This window comes from Adiantum capillus-veneris, chromosome 17 (genome assembly GCF_014529385.1).
Source record: "Adiantum capillus-veneris isolate H3 chromosome 17, ASM1452938v2, whole genome shotgun sequence".
Lineage (NCBI taxonomy): Eukaryota > Viridiplantae > Streptophyta > Polypodiopsida > Polypodiales > Pteridaceae > Adiantum > Adiantum capillus-veneris.
The window spans coordinates 60,958,270-60,977,064 of NC_140947.1; the positions used below are offsets into that span (position 1 = coordinate 60,958,270).

General features: G+C 41.2%; 1 protein-coding gene across 1 annotated transcript; it reads right to left on the reverse strand.

Moving 5' to 3' along the window:
* Window positions 1-2,326: 2,326 nt before the first annotated feature.
* LOC147437347 (uncharacterized) lies at window positions 2,327-3,326 on the reverse strand. The gene has a single exon (XM_086486551.1). The coding sequence runs from the start codon at window positions 3,324-3,326 to the stop codon at window positions 2,334-2,336; it is 993 nt and encodes a 330-aa protein (XP_086342677.1). The 3' UTR covers window positions 2,327-2,333.
* Window positions 3,327-18,795: the final 15,469 nt, after the last annotated feature.

Sequence of the window (18,795 nt, forward strand, 5' to 3'; positions counted from 1 at the left end):
TATAGCTACGCTCAATACAAATAATATATGCATGTTTTCTTAGTTCCCTATTGTCCTTTAGGTTCATAAGGATCCATGGAGCATGTCAAAAGAATAATAAATCTCTTACCAAGGGGAATCTTGGGGACAAAGATGAAGTGCTAAATACAGCAAACATGAAAAAACTGGGTTCAACATTATGAGTTGTAGAATCCCATAGAAACTATTCAATATCTAGCCAAATTTGATCTTTATGACTAGATATGGTTACTACCTACAAAATGCATATAGTTGTCACAAGAAACTTATAAAAATATTGAAAAAGCTATACTTGATATACTATAATGTTTCGTTTTCTTCTATAATTGAAAAAATCAACCATCGTTGTGTACTATGCAAAATAGGGTATTAGGTGCCCCAAAACTCAGGGAATATTAGCTTTATGTTACAATATGCGACATAGAAAATCAAAACTGCATTTGGATATCATGAAAGCCACCAAAAAAATCATAGAAGAGCTAAAATTGGCTAAAAAACAGGATTTGACAATTTTTGTAATTTGGTCATAACTTACAACTTTAACATTTATTTATCCCTAGAAGCATCAAGACATGTTGAGGACTACTAAAGATAGTTCTCTATCATTATAGACCTCACAAACATGAATTCTAGAGTGGTATAGTTGCAAAAAGTTGAAAAAAGCCAAAAACAGGACCCGTTTTTTCACACAGTTTAGGTTGTGAAATGTTGTGCAAGGACAAGGTTAAAGATGGTATTTATTTTCCAAAAAAATGTCAAGTTTTTTTCAGCTCATGAGACAAATTTCTAGATAGATAGAACCTCAAAATCCATTTTGAAACTCTTGATATAATTCAAGGAAAATGGTCACTTAACAGGACATAAAAGTGTCCCATTACCAACCTAGTGTTAAGAGGTAATTCTAATGGCTTCAAAAAATTAAAAGATTTTTCTAATTCAAAGTTCAATGCGCTAGTCTATAGCACGCAACAACGGGGAATGACAAAACATGTAGATTTGCAACAGTATCAATTGGCCCATGAGAAGGAAGGATACAACTTTATGCCTTGTGTGTGTGTGTGTGTGTGTGTGTGTGTGTGTGTGTGTGTGTGTGAGAGAGAGAGAGAGAGAGAGAGAGCAAGAACACTTTAAAGGAAACAAAACACTAAAGGAAATATAAGAAAAAAGAACCACAAATATACAATGTGAAGTTGATCACATCTTTATATGGACACAAAAGGTCTTTTGACTTTCCACCTTCATATGTCTCTTTATTTCCTAAACTCACCCTTCACTTAGTTAATTAATATGTTGTACATGACTTTTTATTTTTTTTGAGATTGGGGAGACCTAATTGAATGAGAGAGAAAAGGTAAAGAATAAGGTTAGATCAGCCCTTCTTCATTTGGTAAGTTGACTCTAGTCTAATTTGTTTACTAAGCTTGACTAGGCCACATGTCCAAGGTAGCAATATATGCTTGCTTTGTGTGAACTTAAACAAGTGTGTGTGAGTGTGTGTGTGTGGTGTCTCCACTTGCCCAGATGAGTCCCAAGAAGGGAGGGGCGATTCTAGCATGCAAGGCAAGAGCGGACAAGTGTTGGGCATGCTTGAGTTGCATTGGGAGGTGTTCTCATCCCATTGGTCAAGTGTTAAGCACTCTAATCTAGCTACACACTAGCATAGCTATATAAGAGAGGGCTCGTTGTATTTTTGAAGCTCTTTCTCCTCTCACACAGTCTCTCAAGTGCCCAAGTTGACAAAGCTAGCTCTCTCTCTCTCTCTCTCTCTCTCTCTCTCTCTCTCTCTCTCTCTCTCTCTCTCTCTCTGTGTGTGTGTGTGTGTGTGTGTGTGTGTGGAGCTCTAGAAGATAGACTCTATGCTCAATCTCTTGGCTATGGATGCCAATCCAAGCCAATGAGAGTTTCTTCTTCTCCATCTCTAATATGTTGTTACTAAGCTATACTAAGAGCTTTTTTTCCATGAGCAAGTGAACATGAAATATCAATTCTCTTGCTTGAAAAAAACTTCTCTTTACCTTCATCTTGCTCTTTCCCCATCACAAAGCTAAATTTAACAATAAATACGTGTTTTACATGAGGTATAACGTGGGTAACGCATGTAATAAACATGAAATGTCACCGATGCCTCCATATGTGTCAATGCTCTTGTAACTTAAACACAAACTCATGCAATGTTATGAATAAGACCTTTAGTACTGGCAGCTGATAAATATTTTACCAACAAATCAGACAACCTCCAAGTCAAGTTGTAAAATGAGCTTGAACAACGTCCATCTTCCATGCGATTTATGAAGAAGCAACAAGCAATTTCTTAGTTAGGCACTAATCAACTCTTCTAAGCTATCACAAACACATTCTAATAAGAATGCAGAGAGTATGGCCTTCTCACGACAAAATCCAGCAACAATGTTCTCGTGAGCCTGAGGGCCTGAGTTGTCATCTGTTGCAAGAAGGGCATACACAAAGTGCTGAGGCAGACGATTTGTGATGGGTGCAAGGGGAATAGGAAACTGAAATCTGTCGTGTGACACCAAGAAGTGGGCCATAATAAGTTGACACATCCACTCATTACCCACTTCAAAGGGTCGAATATGTGACATATCATGAAGAAGTGTAGCCAATCTATTTGGAAAATTGAAGATGCGAGGTCGACAACCATCATTCAACTGATCATTCAAGTCCATGTCACGAAGACGATTGAGCATGTCGTGTACGCTTGTCTCAACAGTAGTTTCATGGATTAAAGAAGCTCCGTTGTCGGTAGCAGAGTGACCACGAAAAGTGCCCACATTTAGGTGATGATTATGAGTTCTAAATCCACTCATGAGAATGTAGTGCGTCCTCTTGAGCAAAGACATATCAAGGGGATTGTCGCGATGGTAGATACAGAGGAACATGAGAGCTTTGAGGTATTGGATTAACTTGGAAAGGTAGGCAACTTTGACGACATGAAAGGGAAAGGGACCAAGTATGGGCAAAGACCACTCATGACAGCAAAGTTCGAATACACGGAGTTGTGTGGCCTTAAGCGGTTGGTGGGGAGGACAATGTTGCAGGATCTCTTCATAGATTCCAGTGAGATGCTTGCATATCTCCGCAGGCGTTACGATAAGCGCAGAGACACTGTCCATTCCATCCGAAACCATGACTGTCGATACGAAAGCGCGTGCTTCCAAAGCTCGAAGAGCGGCACCACCCATATTGAACTGCACCTGCTCCAACACTGCTGCTATTGTTTTGTGAAAGTGAGTCACGGTCAGACCTTCCTCCCACCATGGCAGCCTTCCTGAGCTAGAAGAACTCGCCATCTGCCTCTCTCTCTCCCTCTCTCTCTCTCTCTCTCTCTTCTCTTCCTACGCAACGACGTTAAGAGTTCCAGCTCCCTGTTGAGTTCAAAACCAATATATCTTCACGTCTCTTGGGATTGTTCCTACCACGTTAAAACTTCTTCTTTGAGGTCTCTTGGGATTGTTCCTACAGCGTGAATAAGAAAAGGAAACCTTCTATCACCCAAGTGTGGTAGATTGGTTATCCCCGTTCCCCCTGGAGTATTAACTCTGAGTTCTCGATATATCGTTGAGGTCTCTTGGGAATGGAATTGTTCCTATGATCGAGGCTTTGGAAAACTAATTTATTGAGATGGCGTCAAGGTCGAGGGTTTAGGGTTTAGTACTCACCATTCTCATATGCAAAATTGTGATGCTTGGTTGTCGGATTGCCACCACCTCAACAACCATCAAGAAAACTTATACCCCCATTAGCAACTGACACCTCAGTATGTGGAATGAAAGAAGCCTTGCATGCACTCCAAGCAATAGAGGACACACCCCTCACTAGTAGTCATCTTGTAACACATCAACATGCGAAATATGTATCCATCTCAGCATCCTCCATCTACCGACAGATTAGCAAGCAAAATGGGTACGCAACCTAATAGTTCTCGACACATCAGCAAGCAGAATGTGTAGTACGTAGCCATTCACTTGTCAGCAACTAGAATCTACCACCCCTCCCCCCAACACTTAATGGCCAAGAAAGGACGTCCACAATGCTTTCCCACAATTAGTGATCTTGCATGGCTCTTGGCCTCCGTCGATCACCATGCAATCGCGGTAATAACGGGGAAAGGACAGTGAACGTACTTTCTCTACCCCTTCTCATTGTAATTTGAGTGGAAAAGTGCCACATTTGAGACGGTAACATCCATGTAAATTTTCAAAATTTTAACTATATAGATTTAAGTCCTTCGTAGCCAAATTTGAGATCGTAACCGTGATTGGGGTCATGGGTTCGAATGCGATGAAGAAACCTTGGTAGCGCTTGCGGCCGCTCATTGTATCATGAGAGTGATGTAGCTAAAAAAAAGAATTGAAGAAAGAATGCCTTAACAAGCGTGTCATTTCTATGTATCTATATGGGGCACCTGCACACACAGGAGGAGTGAATTGACGATGACGCACAATGCCGTAACACGCGTGTCATTTCTATGTATCTATATGAGGCACTTGCACACACATGTACAGGAGGAGTGAATTGACGATGATGCACAATGGGAGACTTGACATCCCAAGATTGCATTGTATTCAATGGAAAAAAAATCCACACTTAATGAAAAATAGTGCACTAATTCTGATTTCTTATCGGCTGCTCACAAGTCTAGCGCGCTCGCGTGCAGAGAGAGAGAGAGAGAGAGAGAGAGAGAGAGAGACGCATTATAGGGCTCCTGCACAAGCGTAGTAGCGATACGGAGGTAGAGGGGCCTAATCGGTGTGCGCACAGTCGGGGGGGGGAGAGAGAGAGAGATGGCAGCTGGCAAGTTTTTTGCAAAATATCTCTCTCTCTCTCTCTCTCTCTCTCTCTCTTGCAGGCGAAAGGGAAGTCCCATCTCCTTGGCCAAAGGGATGCGCATATGGAGCTGGACAGCAAGTTTCAGCTCATTTTATAGGATGGGGGTACGGTGACCAGCTTCATATTGTGCGGCTTGATTAAAGCAAGCCTTCAGTTCCAAGTTGGTGACAGATTTTAGTTGGTGAGCTACTTATAAGCCTTCCATGCTAAATCAGTGGTGCAAATTAGGCTTGGGGTAGCGAGCAATAGCGCAAGGCTTTGAGGAAGAGCAAATCAAGGCTACGGTAGGTAGGCTATATGGGGACCGCTTTGAAGAAATGAGGGTGTGTATGAGGCTAAAGACGCACAGATACGATCTAAGAGCACGAAGGCGAAGAGAGAAAGAGAGATCGCACGCACAATTAGGAATCGACTCTAGGATACAGGCAATCATCGCGAGGAGGAGAGGGGCCTGCACAGAGCCCGCAGCGTTGCAAGTTTTAACCAATCTTTATAAGTTTGGAGTATAAGTTTCAAAATGAATGAAGATGAACGAGTGGATAAAATCACAAGGCATGACCCTTAACGATGGTAAATATCTCAATGCAAAAAACCTCAAAACCCCCCTTTACTAAATAAGAATGTAAGACGGCCGGACCTCAACGATCCATTTGCAGAATCCATCAATGCAAGCTGGCAACAAACTAGACTCTAGAGTTCAGGTATAGGTTGCTATAATTTATACAAAAGACCTAACTCATACCACTCACCAACTTGGTAATAGCCTGACCTGAGATCAATCTTGGTGAAAAATTTGGAACCACCGAGTCGATCAAGCAGCTCATCTATGCGAGGCAAGGGATACTTGTTCTTGACAGTGCACTGATTTAAGCCTCGAAAATCTATGCAAAGTCTGAACGTTTCATCTTTCTTCTTTTGGAAGAGTACAGGAGCACTCCACAGAGAGACACTCGGTTTAATGAAACCTTGTTCCAAAAGCTGAGTCAACTGATTCTTAAGCTCTATGGATTCGGAAGGTGACATCTTGTAGGGAGTCCTTGCTATTGGTTGGGCACCAGGAAGGAGCTCGATCTCGTGTACTAATTCCCTAGGTGGTGGAAGAGTTGTCAATTCCTCTGGAAAAATATCTTGATATTCATTTAGCCATTCAGGCTCTGGTTCTTCTGATTTGGTCTCTGGTTTATTGAGCCTTATAACATAAATTGGCAGTCCTTTCTTTAACCCCTTAACCAAACGACTGGCTTTGACTACCTTCAGGGGAGCTTTCCCTGTTCTGCCTTGCACTAACACTTGTTCACCCTTTGAGTTTGAAAAAGAGATGCTTCCTTCACTGCAATGGATATTGGCTTTATTTTTGCTCAACCAATCCATCGTTAGGATTCCTTCAATGGCCTATCTTTAGGATTCTTTCAGATATACAAGATTAGTTAAATTCTTCTAAAGATAGACCCTTCAAAAAGTTAAACTCTTTGTTATTCTTTCTCTCTTTCAGAACTTTTTTTTTTCTTTTCTATTATGCCAAAAACTTTATACATCTCGGGGAAATAATTATAGATATAGGCTAGCACTTCTTTAGTACTTTCTAGACATCAAGTTCTTCCATTTGCTTTTGAACAATTTCGAGTACTTCCTCTTCTTGAGAGGTCCACATCATCTACAATTTGAGAAGTTATTTTCCATCACCTCCCTCGTTTCTACAAAAGTCAGTTAAAACCTTTATCTATCCAAGGACAGGAACTACGCTTTGATACCACTTGTGAGGGCCAGGTTCGGAGACCACCGGCTGTACCATCTTCACATAATACACCGTGATCTCCGACATCCCTCCCGCTTGAGACCGACACCAAGACAGGACTCCTCCTGCTCTTCAATGCCAACTCAAGGGGGTGATAACATTCAATTTCTCTCATATGGATCCCTTAGCCCCGAAGAACCTTGCTTACCGATCAAACTTACCAATCGAAGCCATCAGACTAACTTGGAACTCAACCTCCGAGGGTCAACTGGTGGGAGTTCTCTAATTCACCCTTGGTTCAAGGTCATTGATGTTTATGCACAGCCGTCAATGCGTTCCTCTTATAAGGTGAGTGTATTATAATCTACATGAATCCCTCGATCCCAAGTTGTTCCCCACTCCGTAGATCGGAATCCCTTTTTCTCCGCTCTGGACTTAATTGCTAAGACAACATAAAATTGGGTTCAACTTTTCGGCCAACAATTAACCCTTCGGAATCCGCCCACCCACCAAACCGTTTGATAAATGCACCTTCACAAGGTAGTACTATGATACTAGAAAACAGTATTCCAATCATGGCGAACCAAGAATACATTTCAAGCATTTGAAAGCAGCATGCAAACTGTTGCATACCCTTGCAAATGTGCATTTATCAGGTCGTTCACACCTTTTCCTTTACAGAATATTTTTTTACTTCCTTTATTAGTAAGATTATCTAGTTATCTTTCAAGCAGTCACATATACTTCTCCAGGCATATCCCTATCCTCGTCCCAGGACCAGGGTATCCTGTCTCCTCCGCCACGTGAGAAGGCGGCACCTTTACACAGATTCCAATTCTTATGTTTCTTTATCTTGTGTGGGAAAGGCTTCAAAAATAATTTACTTTAAGTTTATTTTTAGATCAATAATCCCGAGAAGAAGAGCAAAGGTCCGGCTAATGAGAAAAATTGCGGAATAGCGTATTTAAGTTCCTAGCCTTTCCAAGGTTCCTTTTTTTCAAACAATTTGAAGAGCTCCTTAATTAAATCACATCCTCCTCCCTTATCATGATCCTTCCATGGATCCTTTTTCCTTCCTCCTTTTCCCGTCGGCATCAAGCCTACCCGGATTAGGCCGATTTCCAGACGTATCCGCGGGTCACATTCACCCAGTCGGGACACACTCCCATTCAATCCCATTAATTTCTAGGGCAATGAATGAACCTTGAGCTCAAACATAGACCAACGGTTATCAGTCCTAACCGAAAAGGACCATTCCCCATTGTATCCCACAGGTAAACACCTGCGCCGGCCTTTTTCCAAGGCCTTTTTTCAAACATGAAGACAAGTTCACACTTAAATCGCTATGTTATGCTAAGGCTATCCACATCAATCTACTCGGTAAAGTTTTTAATCCTAGTTTAAATTTTAGATTAAGCTTCTTGAGTTATAAACCCTTAATTCCTAATTCCTTTTAGTTTTCTATTCAAACAAGACCTTAAGAAAACAACGAATCTCATGGAAGTTTAAGGTTTTGTCTCTACGTAAGTTTCAAGTTATCCCCGACTTCGATGAATCCCATTTTGGTCCCTTTTCATCATTTGCCATCCATGGGGCATCTCCATGGAAGCGTTGGGAGTTTTATGTTCAAGCCACACGGTCACGACATCCGTGAAGCTATCCCCTTACTCCCCCCCCCCCCTTCGAATTTGCAAAAAAAACTTAAAAGCAGACAAACTTGAAATGAACAATGCATATGCTTTCTATGATGAGTCTTTGCTTTGGTGTGATCTATGCGTGGTACACAGAAAACATTTGATATGCACCAACTTACAACCTTGGGCAACTAATCAAAACTTCCTTTGACTGCTTATGCAAGAGTAAAACCCTTCTATGCATAGTAGTCTAGAATGGAAAAGTTCCTAAGAATGGACTTGCTAGTGTATCGTAAAATATGCATGTAATAGTGTATGAATGATTAACAAATTATTCTTTAGGAAGGGATTTAGGCGTACCTTTACTACCGTGGAGAGGATTAATCAAGTGGCTTAAAGAGGCTTAAGGTTTCGGAAGCATGCAGCCCGTGCACAGTTGACATTATGGGGAGCCCTGTTGTGCCAGGGCGATGGTGGATGCACAGCAGGGCCAAGGACGACCCTTCATTCATGGAAACAGAGATCGAGGGGGAGAGCTATGTAGACCCGCTATCTATGGTCCGACGGATCAGGTGAGGAGAGAGTCGCGTTTATTTTTTTTTGTGTAGGCTATCAGGATCGAATTGAGTCACGTGCCGATGCACGTGGTTGAAAATCAAGATGGTGCTACTTTGATGGTCCAATTGATGTTGTGAAGAGTGTACTAATAGAGTGAGAGAATCCCAATGATGGGTAGCAACAGTTGGGTGTCAAGGTGAAGGTCGCTAGTGGGGGTAGACGAAGGGTCATGGGAACAACCACTTTGGCGGTGTGGAAGCTTAGAAAAGTTTTTTTTTCCAGCAAAGCAGTGAACTTTATATTAACAGAAGAAGAGAGAAGACAAAATTAAAGCAGTGACATCATACCCTACATGACTCTCATATTGAAGACCATACCCAGGGAGACTCTCCCTTGTTACAAATGATACTCGATTGTAATGCAAACCTAGATCAGATACAAAACAGTTTTTATAACCCATCAACATTTAAAGAGCTGATCATATCCTGGATCTTTCCATGAAGTCTCCGGCTTTGGAGACCGCCTCATGAGCCTCCTGCATAGCTTCCCGATTAGCAGCCAGCATATTCTTAATTTTCGTAAGTTTCCTCTTGTTGATAAGAAACTTCAGATCCTTCTTAGCCATCTCCATGTGTACTTTCTCCGCATCTTTGGTAATCTTGTTCCTCAGATAGTAGATGTTGACTTCATTGATTTTCAGTTTGTAAACCTGCAAATTGAAATCCACAAAGATAGGTTTGAGGTTGGGAGCTTGATAAGCCTCATAAAACATAGTTGTTTCTCAGTTTCCAAATGATCCACAAGAACTCAGTCGTCGTGCGGTTCCAGTAGTAGGTCAAGATGCCTAAATAATCTCCTAGAAGAATCTGTCTCCAAGGGACTAGCTTTCTAAGGACAGCTCCAATAGGGGATAGAATGACCTCAAATTGGGGACAATTTATAAATAAGTGACAAATCGATTCTACCACTGATTTGCATTTGAAGCAGATTTTGGAAGTCCATAGGGCTTTATGGAGGATGAGCCATAGAAGGACCGATTTCTTAGGTTGAATTGTCTTATCCCACAATTTCTTGAACTTGAACATCCACTGTCTCTTGTCTAGACTAATATTCCAGCAACTGTTTCAAGTAATATGTAACGGAGGACTTGGTTCACTGTATATCATATGCGGATGTTTCAACTTATAACCCCCTTTCCATCTGAAAGCATTAAGAGGGACTAAATCTTTGTGGGACAGCTTCCATAACTCAGACCTGGGAAGTATTTCCATTTTGGATAGTATGAGCATTAGTTCCCATGGCTGGAGGTAAAATTGTAGTAGCAATTCCTCAACTTATTTATACCTATGAAGCTGAGCATTCCACAATTCTCCCCCTGTGGTTACTCCTTTCTTGTGACAATATCGAAGTGTAGTCTTTATTTGATTATTAGTAGTCAAGGTTAGGGGGGCAAGAGGCTAGACCTATTAGTAAGTGAGAATACCAAAAGATTTTCTTGAGACCTATTCCAAGCTTCCCATAATGAGGTTAGCAAATCAGACCCTTTTGCCTTGATGGGGAAGGGCCCAAAGAAGATAGTGACCCATTTCAGGTTCTTCCATTGCTTTGATTTCTCTAGAGAGAGGTTGCTGAGCTTTCTGAACAGGAGAAGGGCCCACTCCTGGTTAGTGTCTTCTAGGGCTTCAATAAGCAGTTTAACTATAATTTTGTTTGTCCAATTGTTCTTTTTTTTTAATACCTAATCCCCCTTTATCTACTGGTAAACAACAGATTTTCCATCGAGCTTTAGTTGCTACTTTTTTAAACGGATCTCCCCCCCAAAGGAAGCTCCTACATTACTTATTAATGATGCCAACAGGAGGACGCCAACAACTGAGTAAGAACAATATATAAGAATTGAGAAAGTGATTGATTACTATCACTCGACCAGCTGGTGAGGCCTGAAAGCCTTTCCATCAGTCCAGCTTGGACATGAACCTTTCTAGCACCCAATCCTACCATTATCAGAGAGAGACTTTGAAACCAAACGGGATACCCAACAGCCTAAAAACTTCACCATCATTAATCGGTTTACACACTTGATTGATTGATTCTTGACCCAGAAGCAGAGCAAAAATTTTCCATAGCATTCCAAAACGCCAGTAGTGAATTAGCCTCATTGCACAACAAGGCATTTGTGTCATCAACGAACTGTGAGAGACATTGCTGGTTGACCCTATTTGGTGGTGGGATACCTTTGATGACACTTTCCACCAGCTTTCCTTTGAACAGACATTTGAGACCATCTGCACTTATTGCAAACAAAAGAGGGACCAAGGGGCAACCCTGTCTAATCGACCTACTAAGCTCAAACAATTCTGACAGAGCTCCATTCAAGGAGACCCTAGCTCTAGAATGACTAAAAAGAGTGGTTACAAATCGGATCAACCCCTTACCAAATCCCATTTTTTCCAGGCTAAGTAGGATAAAAGACCATTCGAGGCGGTCATAGGCTTTGTCAAAGTCTATGTTTACAAATACATACTCGATACCCAAGTCTTTGGCATGCTCAATTCCTTACCAAAGAGCTATGACCGCCTCGATGATCCTCCTCCCTTTGATAAAGCCTATCTGTTATGTACAAATCCATTTCATTAAAATGGGGGTGATCCAGAGAGCAACCACTTTCTTATAACATGTGTTGAGCATCGTAAGAGGTCGCCAATTAGATAGGTCTTCCTTGGCACCTTTCTTGTGCAAGAGCTTCATGATCCCCATGTTGATAGAATAGGGGAGTGCCCGGAACCGAACTACTTCTTCCCATATCTTTAAGAGATAGGGGGCAAGAATTTCTTTAAACGCCTGAAAGAATTCAGAGGGCAGACCATCTATCCCAAGGGATTTATTGAGGTCCAGAGACTCAATTGTTGTCTTTATTTCAGAGATCGAGAAGGGGAAATTAGCTCGAATAATGGTCCCTTCTGGAACTACTTTGAGCATGTACTTCCATACTTCCTCCCTTGCTTGGAGCACTTGGGGAGATCACCTCATTTAGGACTAAACAACTCATCAAAATGAGTTTGAGCAAATTCTAGATTCTCATGTTCATTTTGGATAGAGTCATGAGATGCCATAAACAGCGGGGAGGACTCTCTCGTTTACTTTTTCCTGAGAATCTTGAACATTTGTTTAGAGGGTCTGTCAATTTTCCCTTTCCCACCACTCTCTGAAGAAAATAGTAGCATGTTTATTGGCTACATCTTCTCCATGAGAGAGAGAGAGAGAGAGAGAGAGAGAGAGAGAGAGAGAGAGAGATAGTTCTATTATCGTCCTCGAAGGTCAAATATGACCTATGGGACCAAATGAACATGTCACGTGGTCTGAGTGGAGGTCATAAGTGACTCTTGATGCTCAAAAATGGCTGAAATGAGCGTCGCAATAGAGAGTCCACATCGTGGTTGGGAGAGGAAGGTATGTACGGAGAGCTCATGGCTAAATATATGGGGAAAAGAGGACCTAATGTGGTCAAAAGCTGAGCACTAAGTAGTGTGTGGTACTCACTCTCTCGCACTTGACGAGGGCATAAGGTGCAAAGTCGATGAGACTCCTCGCCAGTGACCCAACGTCCTGTCTCGCAGCGTAGAGAATGGGAGCTAAGACGAATGGAGGCAATGGTGCGGATTGCACTCAATGGGATGGGCTCAAGGATGTAGGGATGGGTTCGGTTACCGCGTTTGGAGAAGAAGAGAGATTTGTAGTTTGGGGCAATGTGTGTGGTGTAATGGATGAAGCGAGAACCTCCGGATTTCTCCCAAGCCGTGATACATTGGCGTTGTAAGAAAGCCTCATTAATTTGGGAGTCGATTGACGCATCCTTGACCAAGTGACATGCATCCCGGCTTCCAAACCATTTCTTGATGTCAAGCATCCACCCCGAACTTAGTATTTTGCTCTTGCATGTCTTTTGGACCTTTTGACTTGCTTCATATGCGATTCTAGGAAGTCGATACAAAGGGCTACGTTGTGTCTTAAGCATGTACTCCACAACCCTTTGCATGCCCAAGACCTCAATGGGAAGAGATCCGTACTCAAGAAGTAAGAGCATGTAGGATGTTTGTGTCTTGACTTGGAGAAATTTGGTGAGAAAACGCTTTTGGACATTCTCAAACTCTTTCCAAGTAGACTTCCCGATGCTACCACCCCACACCTCTACTCCACAAAGAAGCACCGGTGTCACCAATGTGTCAAAGAGGTACTTTTTGAGAGCCCAACACTTGATCTCTCTAGCATTGCACATGTTCTCAAATGCATAATAAGCCCTCTTTCCGGCTTCCAAGCGACCCATTGTGCAATCCTTCCATCTATGATTGGATGGAACCTCAAGGCCAAGGTACTTGAAGCTATCTACACTTCAAGTTGCTCATTGTTGTATACAATGCATGGATTTTCATCATTGAGGGTCTTTACAAGCATAACCTTGGTTTTTGATCCATTCACGATCAACCCGCTATGTAGGCAAAAGCATTCAAAGACACTCATAAGCTTTTGTGCATCTTCTAAGGTATGTGCCAAGAGCACTACATCATCGCATAAAGAAAAAGCATGATCACCGCATTTCCGATCTTAACCTCTTCTATGCCTTCTTGTTGCATAAAATCAAGAACCATCCATTCCAAATCATCAATGAGTAGCCCAAAGAGGGTTGGGGAAAGTGGGCATCCTTGTTTGACACCAATGGTGCTTGCAAAAATTTTTGAAATTCCATCTCCCATACGTAGTCGACATATCACTTTTTGGTAGATGCGAAAGACTGCATGCATAACTTCTCTCGGCACTTGAAGGCTTTGCATACGTCTCCAAAGATTTCCTCGCGGTACCATGTCAAAAGATTTCTTGAAATCCACAAAGCAACAATACAACTTTTTTCCTTTCAATTGAGACGCTTCCATAAGAACTCAAAGAGTGACAAGGTGATCAATAATGCTATGATGCTTTTGAAAACCTGCTTGGTCTATTAAGTATGGAGCCTGATTTACCTTGTAATCTTCTGTGGTAAAAGTGCACATTTGTAAGGCCCCCATTATGAGGAGAAGCCATCGTGCGTAAAGGAAAATCACTCGCCGGTAGTCAATGGCCGGTGGCCGGTGGTCGGAAGTCAATGGCCGGGGCAGGTGGCCGAATTCAAAAGCGGACTTGTCTTCTCAAGGGCGGCCACACATGGGCAAATTGAAGGGTCCGATTTCGACTTATCTACACAAGGGCGGCTACACATGGCTGCCTCTCATGAGAGAGGGCAGCCCTTTTGGCCTATAAAAGGAGGCCATTTCTACACACATTTCATAGTGTGAAGTTGATGCAACAAGGTGAGTGTGAGGTGGTGAGAGTGAAGCAAGGCGGGAGCTCCATTAAGGGTATAATCCTTTTGTAAACTACTTCTTGTTTTGAAGTACTAAAGCCATTGAGTGGCTACTTGGCTGCTTTCCCATGGACGTAGCCCACATTGGATGAACCACGTATATCGTGTGTACTCTCTCTCTCTCTCTCTCTCTCTCTCTCTCTCTCTCTCTCTCTCTCTCTCTCTCTCTCTCTCTCTCTCTCTCTCTATAATCTCGTTTATGTAAATCTGTCTCTCTCCATTAAGTAATCTACTCAATTATATATTTAGCTACGTCTTATTTCCTAACATGGTCTAGTGCACGTTTGCCATTCTTTTCAGCCCATTTACTTATCTTCATCTCCATGATACATCCAAATAACTTTGCCATCAAAGAACCAACCATTATAGTGCGATAGTTGTTCACATTGTTTACATCTCCTCCTTTGTGCAAAGGTTTGATCCAATTTTCACTCCAATCATGAGGCATGCCATGCTGAAGTGCAAGATGAAACATATCGCATATCCAATATCGTGTTTTATTGCTTGTCCATTTAATCATTTCAGCCTTGACACCTTGAAGGTCCCCTGCCTTGCGGGTAGCAAGTTTCTCAAGTGCGCAACATACATCTTCAATGGTAAAGAAGGGAGGCATAAACAGAAGGGAGCTACAACACTCCATCTTATCAACATTGGGTTGCTCATAGAGGTTATTGCAATGCATATACATATCCTCAAGAGTCAAGTCACCAAAGCTCTCAACACGCTTGTCTTTTAGATTTTGCCAAAACTTGCCACATGCATGTGCTGTCTCTTGCGCTAAAAGAAGTTGTTTTTTGACTTCCCACCTTCTCCTCTTTTTTTGAACAAGTGCTTTGTATGTGTGTGAATGTTCCAAGTAACTTTCCTTGCCATTGCTTGCATCCAACCTTAGCAAGTGTTTTCGGGCTTGACTACATTCCATGTCGAACCATTTCTTCTTGGTGCTACCCTTCTCAGATCTTTTGCAAGACATGTGTTTCACCGAAAAGCATTCTCTTGCACATGAGCAAATTACTTCTTTGAAAACTTTCTACTTGCATTTTAATGTTGGGCTCTCTTGATGCTCTGTCATGCTTAACATTTGGTCCACCACCATATCAACATATATGAGTGCTCGTTTGAAGTCTAGACGTAGGTACAAATGATTCACATCATGATTGGAGGCTACATGCTCAGGTCTTTTACCACACTTGAGGTCAATACATAGCATCCTATGATCCGATTCTGGATTCCATTCACCAAGTGTAAAGCTTTGTATGCATTCTAGAGTGGCTTTCGAAAACAACATATAGTCGATCACACTATCACCATTGTGCTTTCTACATGTAAAGTCATTGGTGCCTTGCCATAAAGATACACCATTTGCAATGAGCATTCCGGTACTATTGCACATATGTAGAAGTGACTTTCCATAGTGATCCAATTCTTTTGCATCATTAGAACTTCGATTATACATGTATGAGTCATCCATTCTTCTTGAAACATGCGGCATGTCAACTTGTTGTGTGTCGTGTTGTAACGTATTTGTGTGAGCATTCATGTCTCCAAAGACAATGACTTCACCTTGGTCCCTGTAATGAGCAATGTCTTCCTCTAGTTCAACAAAGGGCTGATCTCTATCCATATCCAAGCAAGCATAAAAGTTGGAGTCATAGTGAGGAATGTAGCAACCAACCACAAACATGAGTTGATCATTGGGTGGGCTGATTTTCAGCCATAAGTAGCGTTTATATTTTTCTTCTTTGACAATGGAAACATCTTTCAAACCCTTTTTGATCATACATGCTATGCCTCCTTGGCCTCTACGTTGCTTTGCATTTTTGGTCCACATCAAAGAATACACATCATATTTGTCAAATCCAAGAATTTGTTGCGCATCATGTTCCCATGTTTCAACAAGAAGTATCACATCGGAATCATCGGTAAGCTCATCAATGCCAATTCCCGCATTCCATGGATAGCTGTTACAATTCCAAAAGCTTATTCGCAAGCGTGAGTTGGTCTTAAATCATGTGTCCCTATTTGTTGGGTGGACTTGCATCCTCCTCAAGTGACTTTTCTTCTTGAGATGACACCTTGACCTTCTTGGCTCTTTCCTCATATGCTTTGCGACGTACATTTTGTTGCATAAGAGTGTGATCCTCATATACATTACAACCCGTTCCTTTGAGGTAGATCCAACTATTGTCAAGAATGATCTTTCTCTTTATCTCATCAGCCATGGTACATACAATAGGTCTTTCTCCCAAGCAAAGGGCTCCTTGTTTTCCAACTCGATGTGCACCATAAGCCATGATTCCAGACATGCCAAAGTGTGTACCAAAAGACTCTTCAATAGAAACCGCAAAGATTGGGGTGTTTCCATGCTTTCCTCCTTGATTCCACAAATGACAATGTTCTTCGAGCGTTTTTGCCGTTCTTGCAATTCTTGAATGTCTACATTCTGTAAATTCTTTGCTTGGACAATGGCTTGCGTGATAGGAGATGTAGAAACCACATTATCCTTACATATATCAGCCCATGATTTGGATGCATTTCTCATCTCACCTACATCATGTCGTATTGTATCTTTTGTTTTCTCTTTAAATACATGATCACTCTCAACTTTGCTCAAGCGCTCTTTCAATACATTCATGTCCACAAGAGAGCGCTTACATTCTTGAACTTCATTCTCAAGATGCACCAAGCGTGTTGTTTGCATTTCAAGAACCTTCTTGAGGTGCTCATTCTCCACAATAAGAACTCTTAAAGTACCATTCTCCGTAGCAAGTGCGCGCAACTCTTCACCTTGCTTGTTGACGGTTTCTTGTAATGAGATCAAGTAAGCCATGATCATTACTTCCGTTATTGTAGATGATGTGGTTGGATTAGCATCCAAATTCCTTTGAGATTTTGCATCATTCTCCATGGAGAGTGTGGATTTTCCACCCTTGCAAGTTTTGTTCGAGATTACCTTCAAGTCAGCAACAAAAATGCAAAGCTTTGACAGTTTTTTCAGTTTTGAGATGATGTTACAGCAAAGCCTTCTATTGCTCAGAAAAATTCTAGCTTTGTGCTCTTCAATTGAGGATATAGATCACCTAAATCGGAGTTCCAATGAAGAAGTTATTATCAAAAGAGTGAATTGTTGTCTACTAGGTCAAAAAAACGGCTATGAGAGAGAGAGAGAGAGAGAGAGAGAGAGAGAGAGAGAGAGAGAGCTCGAGTACACTTGTAGTGTTTTCTTGCCTTTTATAGTACAAAACTATATTTTTGGATTTACTGAGATGATGAAAAACGTATTTTCAAATATTTGAGATATATTTATGAAGGGAAATTGTCCTGGGGCAGGTCAAAAAATGGTTCTACTTTATCTTTTTATCCAAAAAAAATTATTGTATTTTTTTAATGTATATATTTCTTTTAAACCATCTTTTTGTGATTTTTAAACCTTGTAGAACTAAAGGAAATAAAGGGTGTTTGATTAGGGGGAGGTCAAGGGGATTGGATCAAAAGGGGCAAAGGACTTTTGAAGGTAAAACATTGCGGGGAAACTTTAGAAAAAAGAGAAATAGAGAGAGAGAGAGAGAGAGAGAGAGAGAGAGAGAGAGAGAGAGAGAGAGAGAGAGAGAGAAGAAAGAAGGAGAGAGAGAGAGAGAGAGAGAGAGAAAGAGAGAAAGAAAGAAGGAGAGAGAGAGAGAGAGAGAGAGAGAGAGAGAGAGAGAGAGAAGCATGCTTACTCTCCATATTTGGTCATGAGAGAGAGAGAGAGAGGCCCACCCCCAACCCTGGGGATATGCACACTTGGTGGGGGATAGTTCACCAAATGGACATATCCCCTACCATTATAAAATATATTTTTGTTTTGTGATTTTTTTATCATGAGTACTTTTTAGAGATAGAGGTAGAAAAAACCCACTTATTTGGAATAATTGAATGAGTTGACGTTTTAAAGAGAAACACACACACACACACACACATAGAGAAACATAGAAAGGGATTCCATTTATTTCTTTTGGAAAACCAAGGGGGTTACAATCTGTGATAAAACATTCCATATTGTTGAAATAATGACTCAAGGAGGGAGGTTTTATATCAAAAAAATATAGCATACATCCACATCTCTATGTCCAATGTATGGGCATAACAAACCTTAATAGGAGAAAAAGGTTTGTAGTAGATGGTTGTCTTTACTGAAATCCAGGATATTTACAAAAGGCTATATACAAAGCATCCTTGTATGTTTGTGTTTCCCACATACTTTGCACTTTATTGTAGGTCATCTTCGTGTTGATTACTGCCCTGCATATAAACTATCTATGAGATGGTTGTTCTTTGGTGATATTATATGACTTAATGTTTTTGTTGTTCATCCCATAAATGGTTCATTGTAGTGTATTTATTAAGGATTGAATATCAAACCTTATGCCGGGAAAGTTGCCTTTTGATTAAAAAAATGTATGATTAGTGATTTGATACGAGTTTGTGTGAAACCGTTAGATGTGAACATAAACCATAATCTTTGTAAATCATTATAGGCAATACTCATACTTGAAGCACTATAAATGAGAGGAATAACCTGTGATGCACATACTTTGTATGACATATTTTTAGGACGATTGCTAGCT

Bases quoted from the DNA above. Each gene is read 5' to 3' on its own strand.
- LOC147437347 (XM_086486551.1), bottom strand. From the start codon at position 3,326: ATGGCGAGTTCTTCTAGCTCAGGAAGGCTGCCATGGTGGGAGGAAGGT.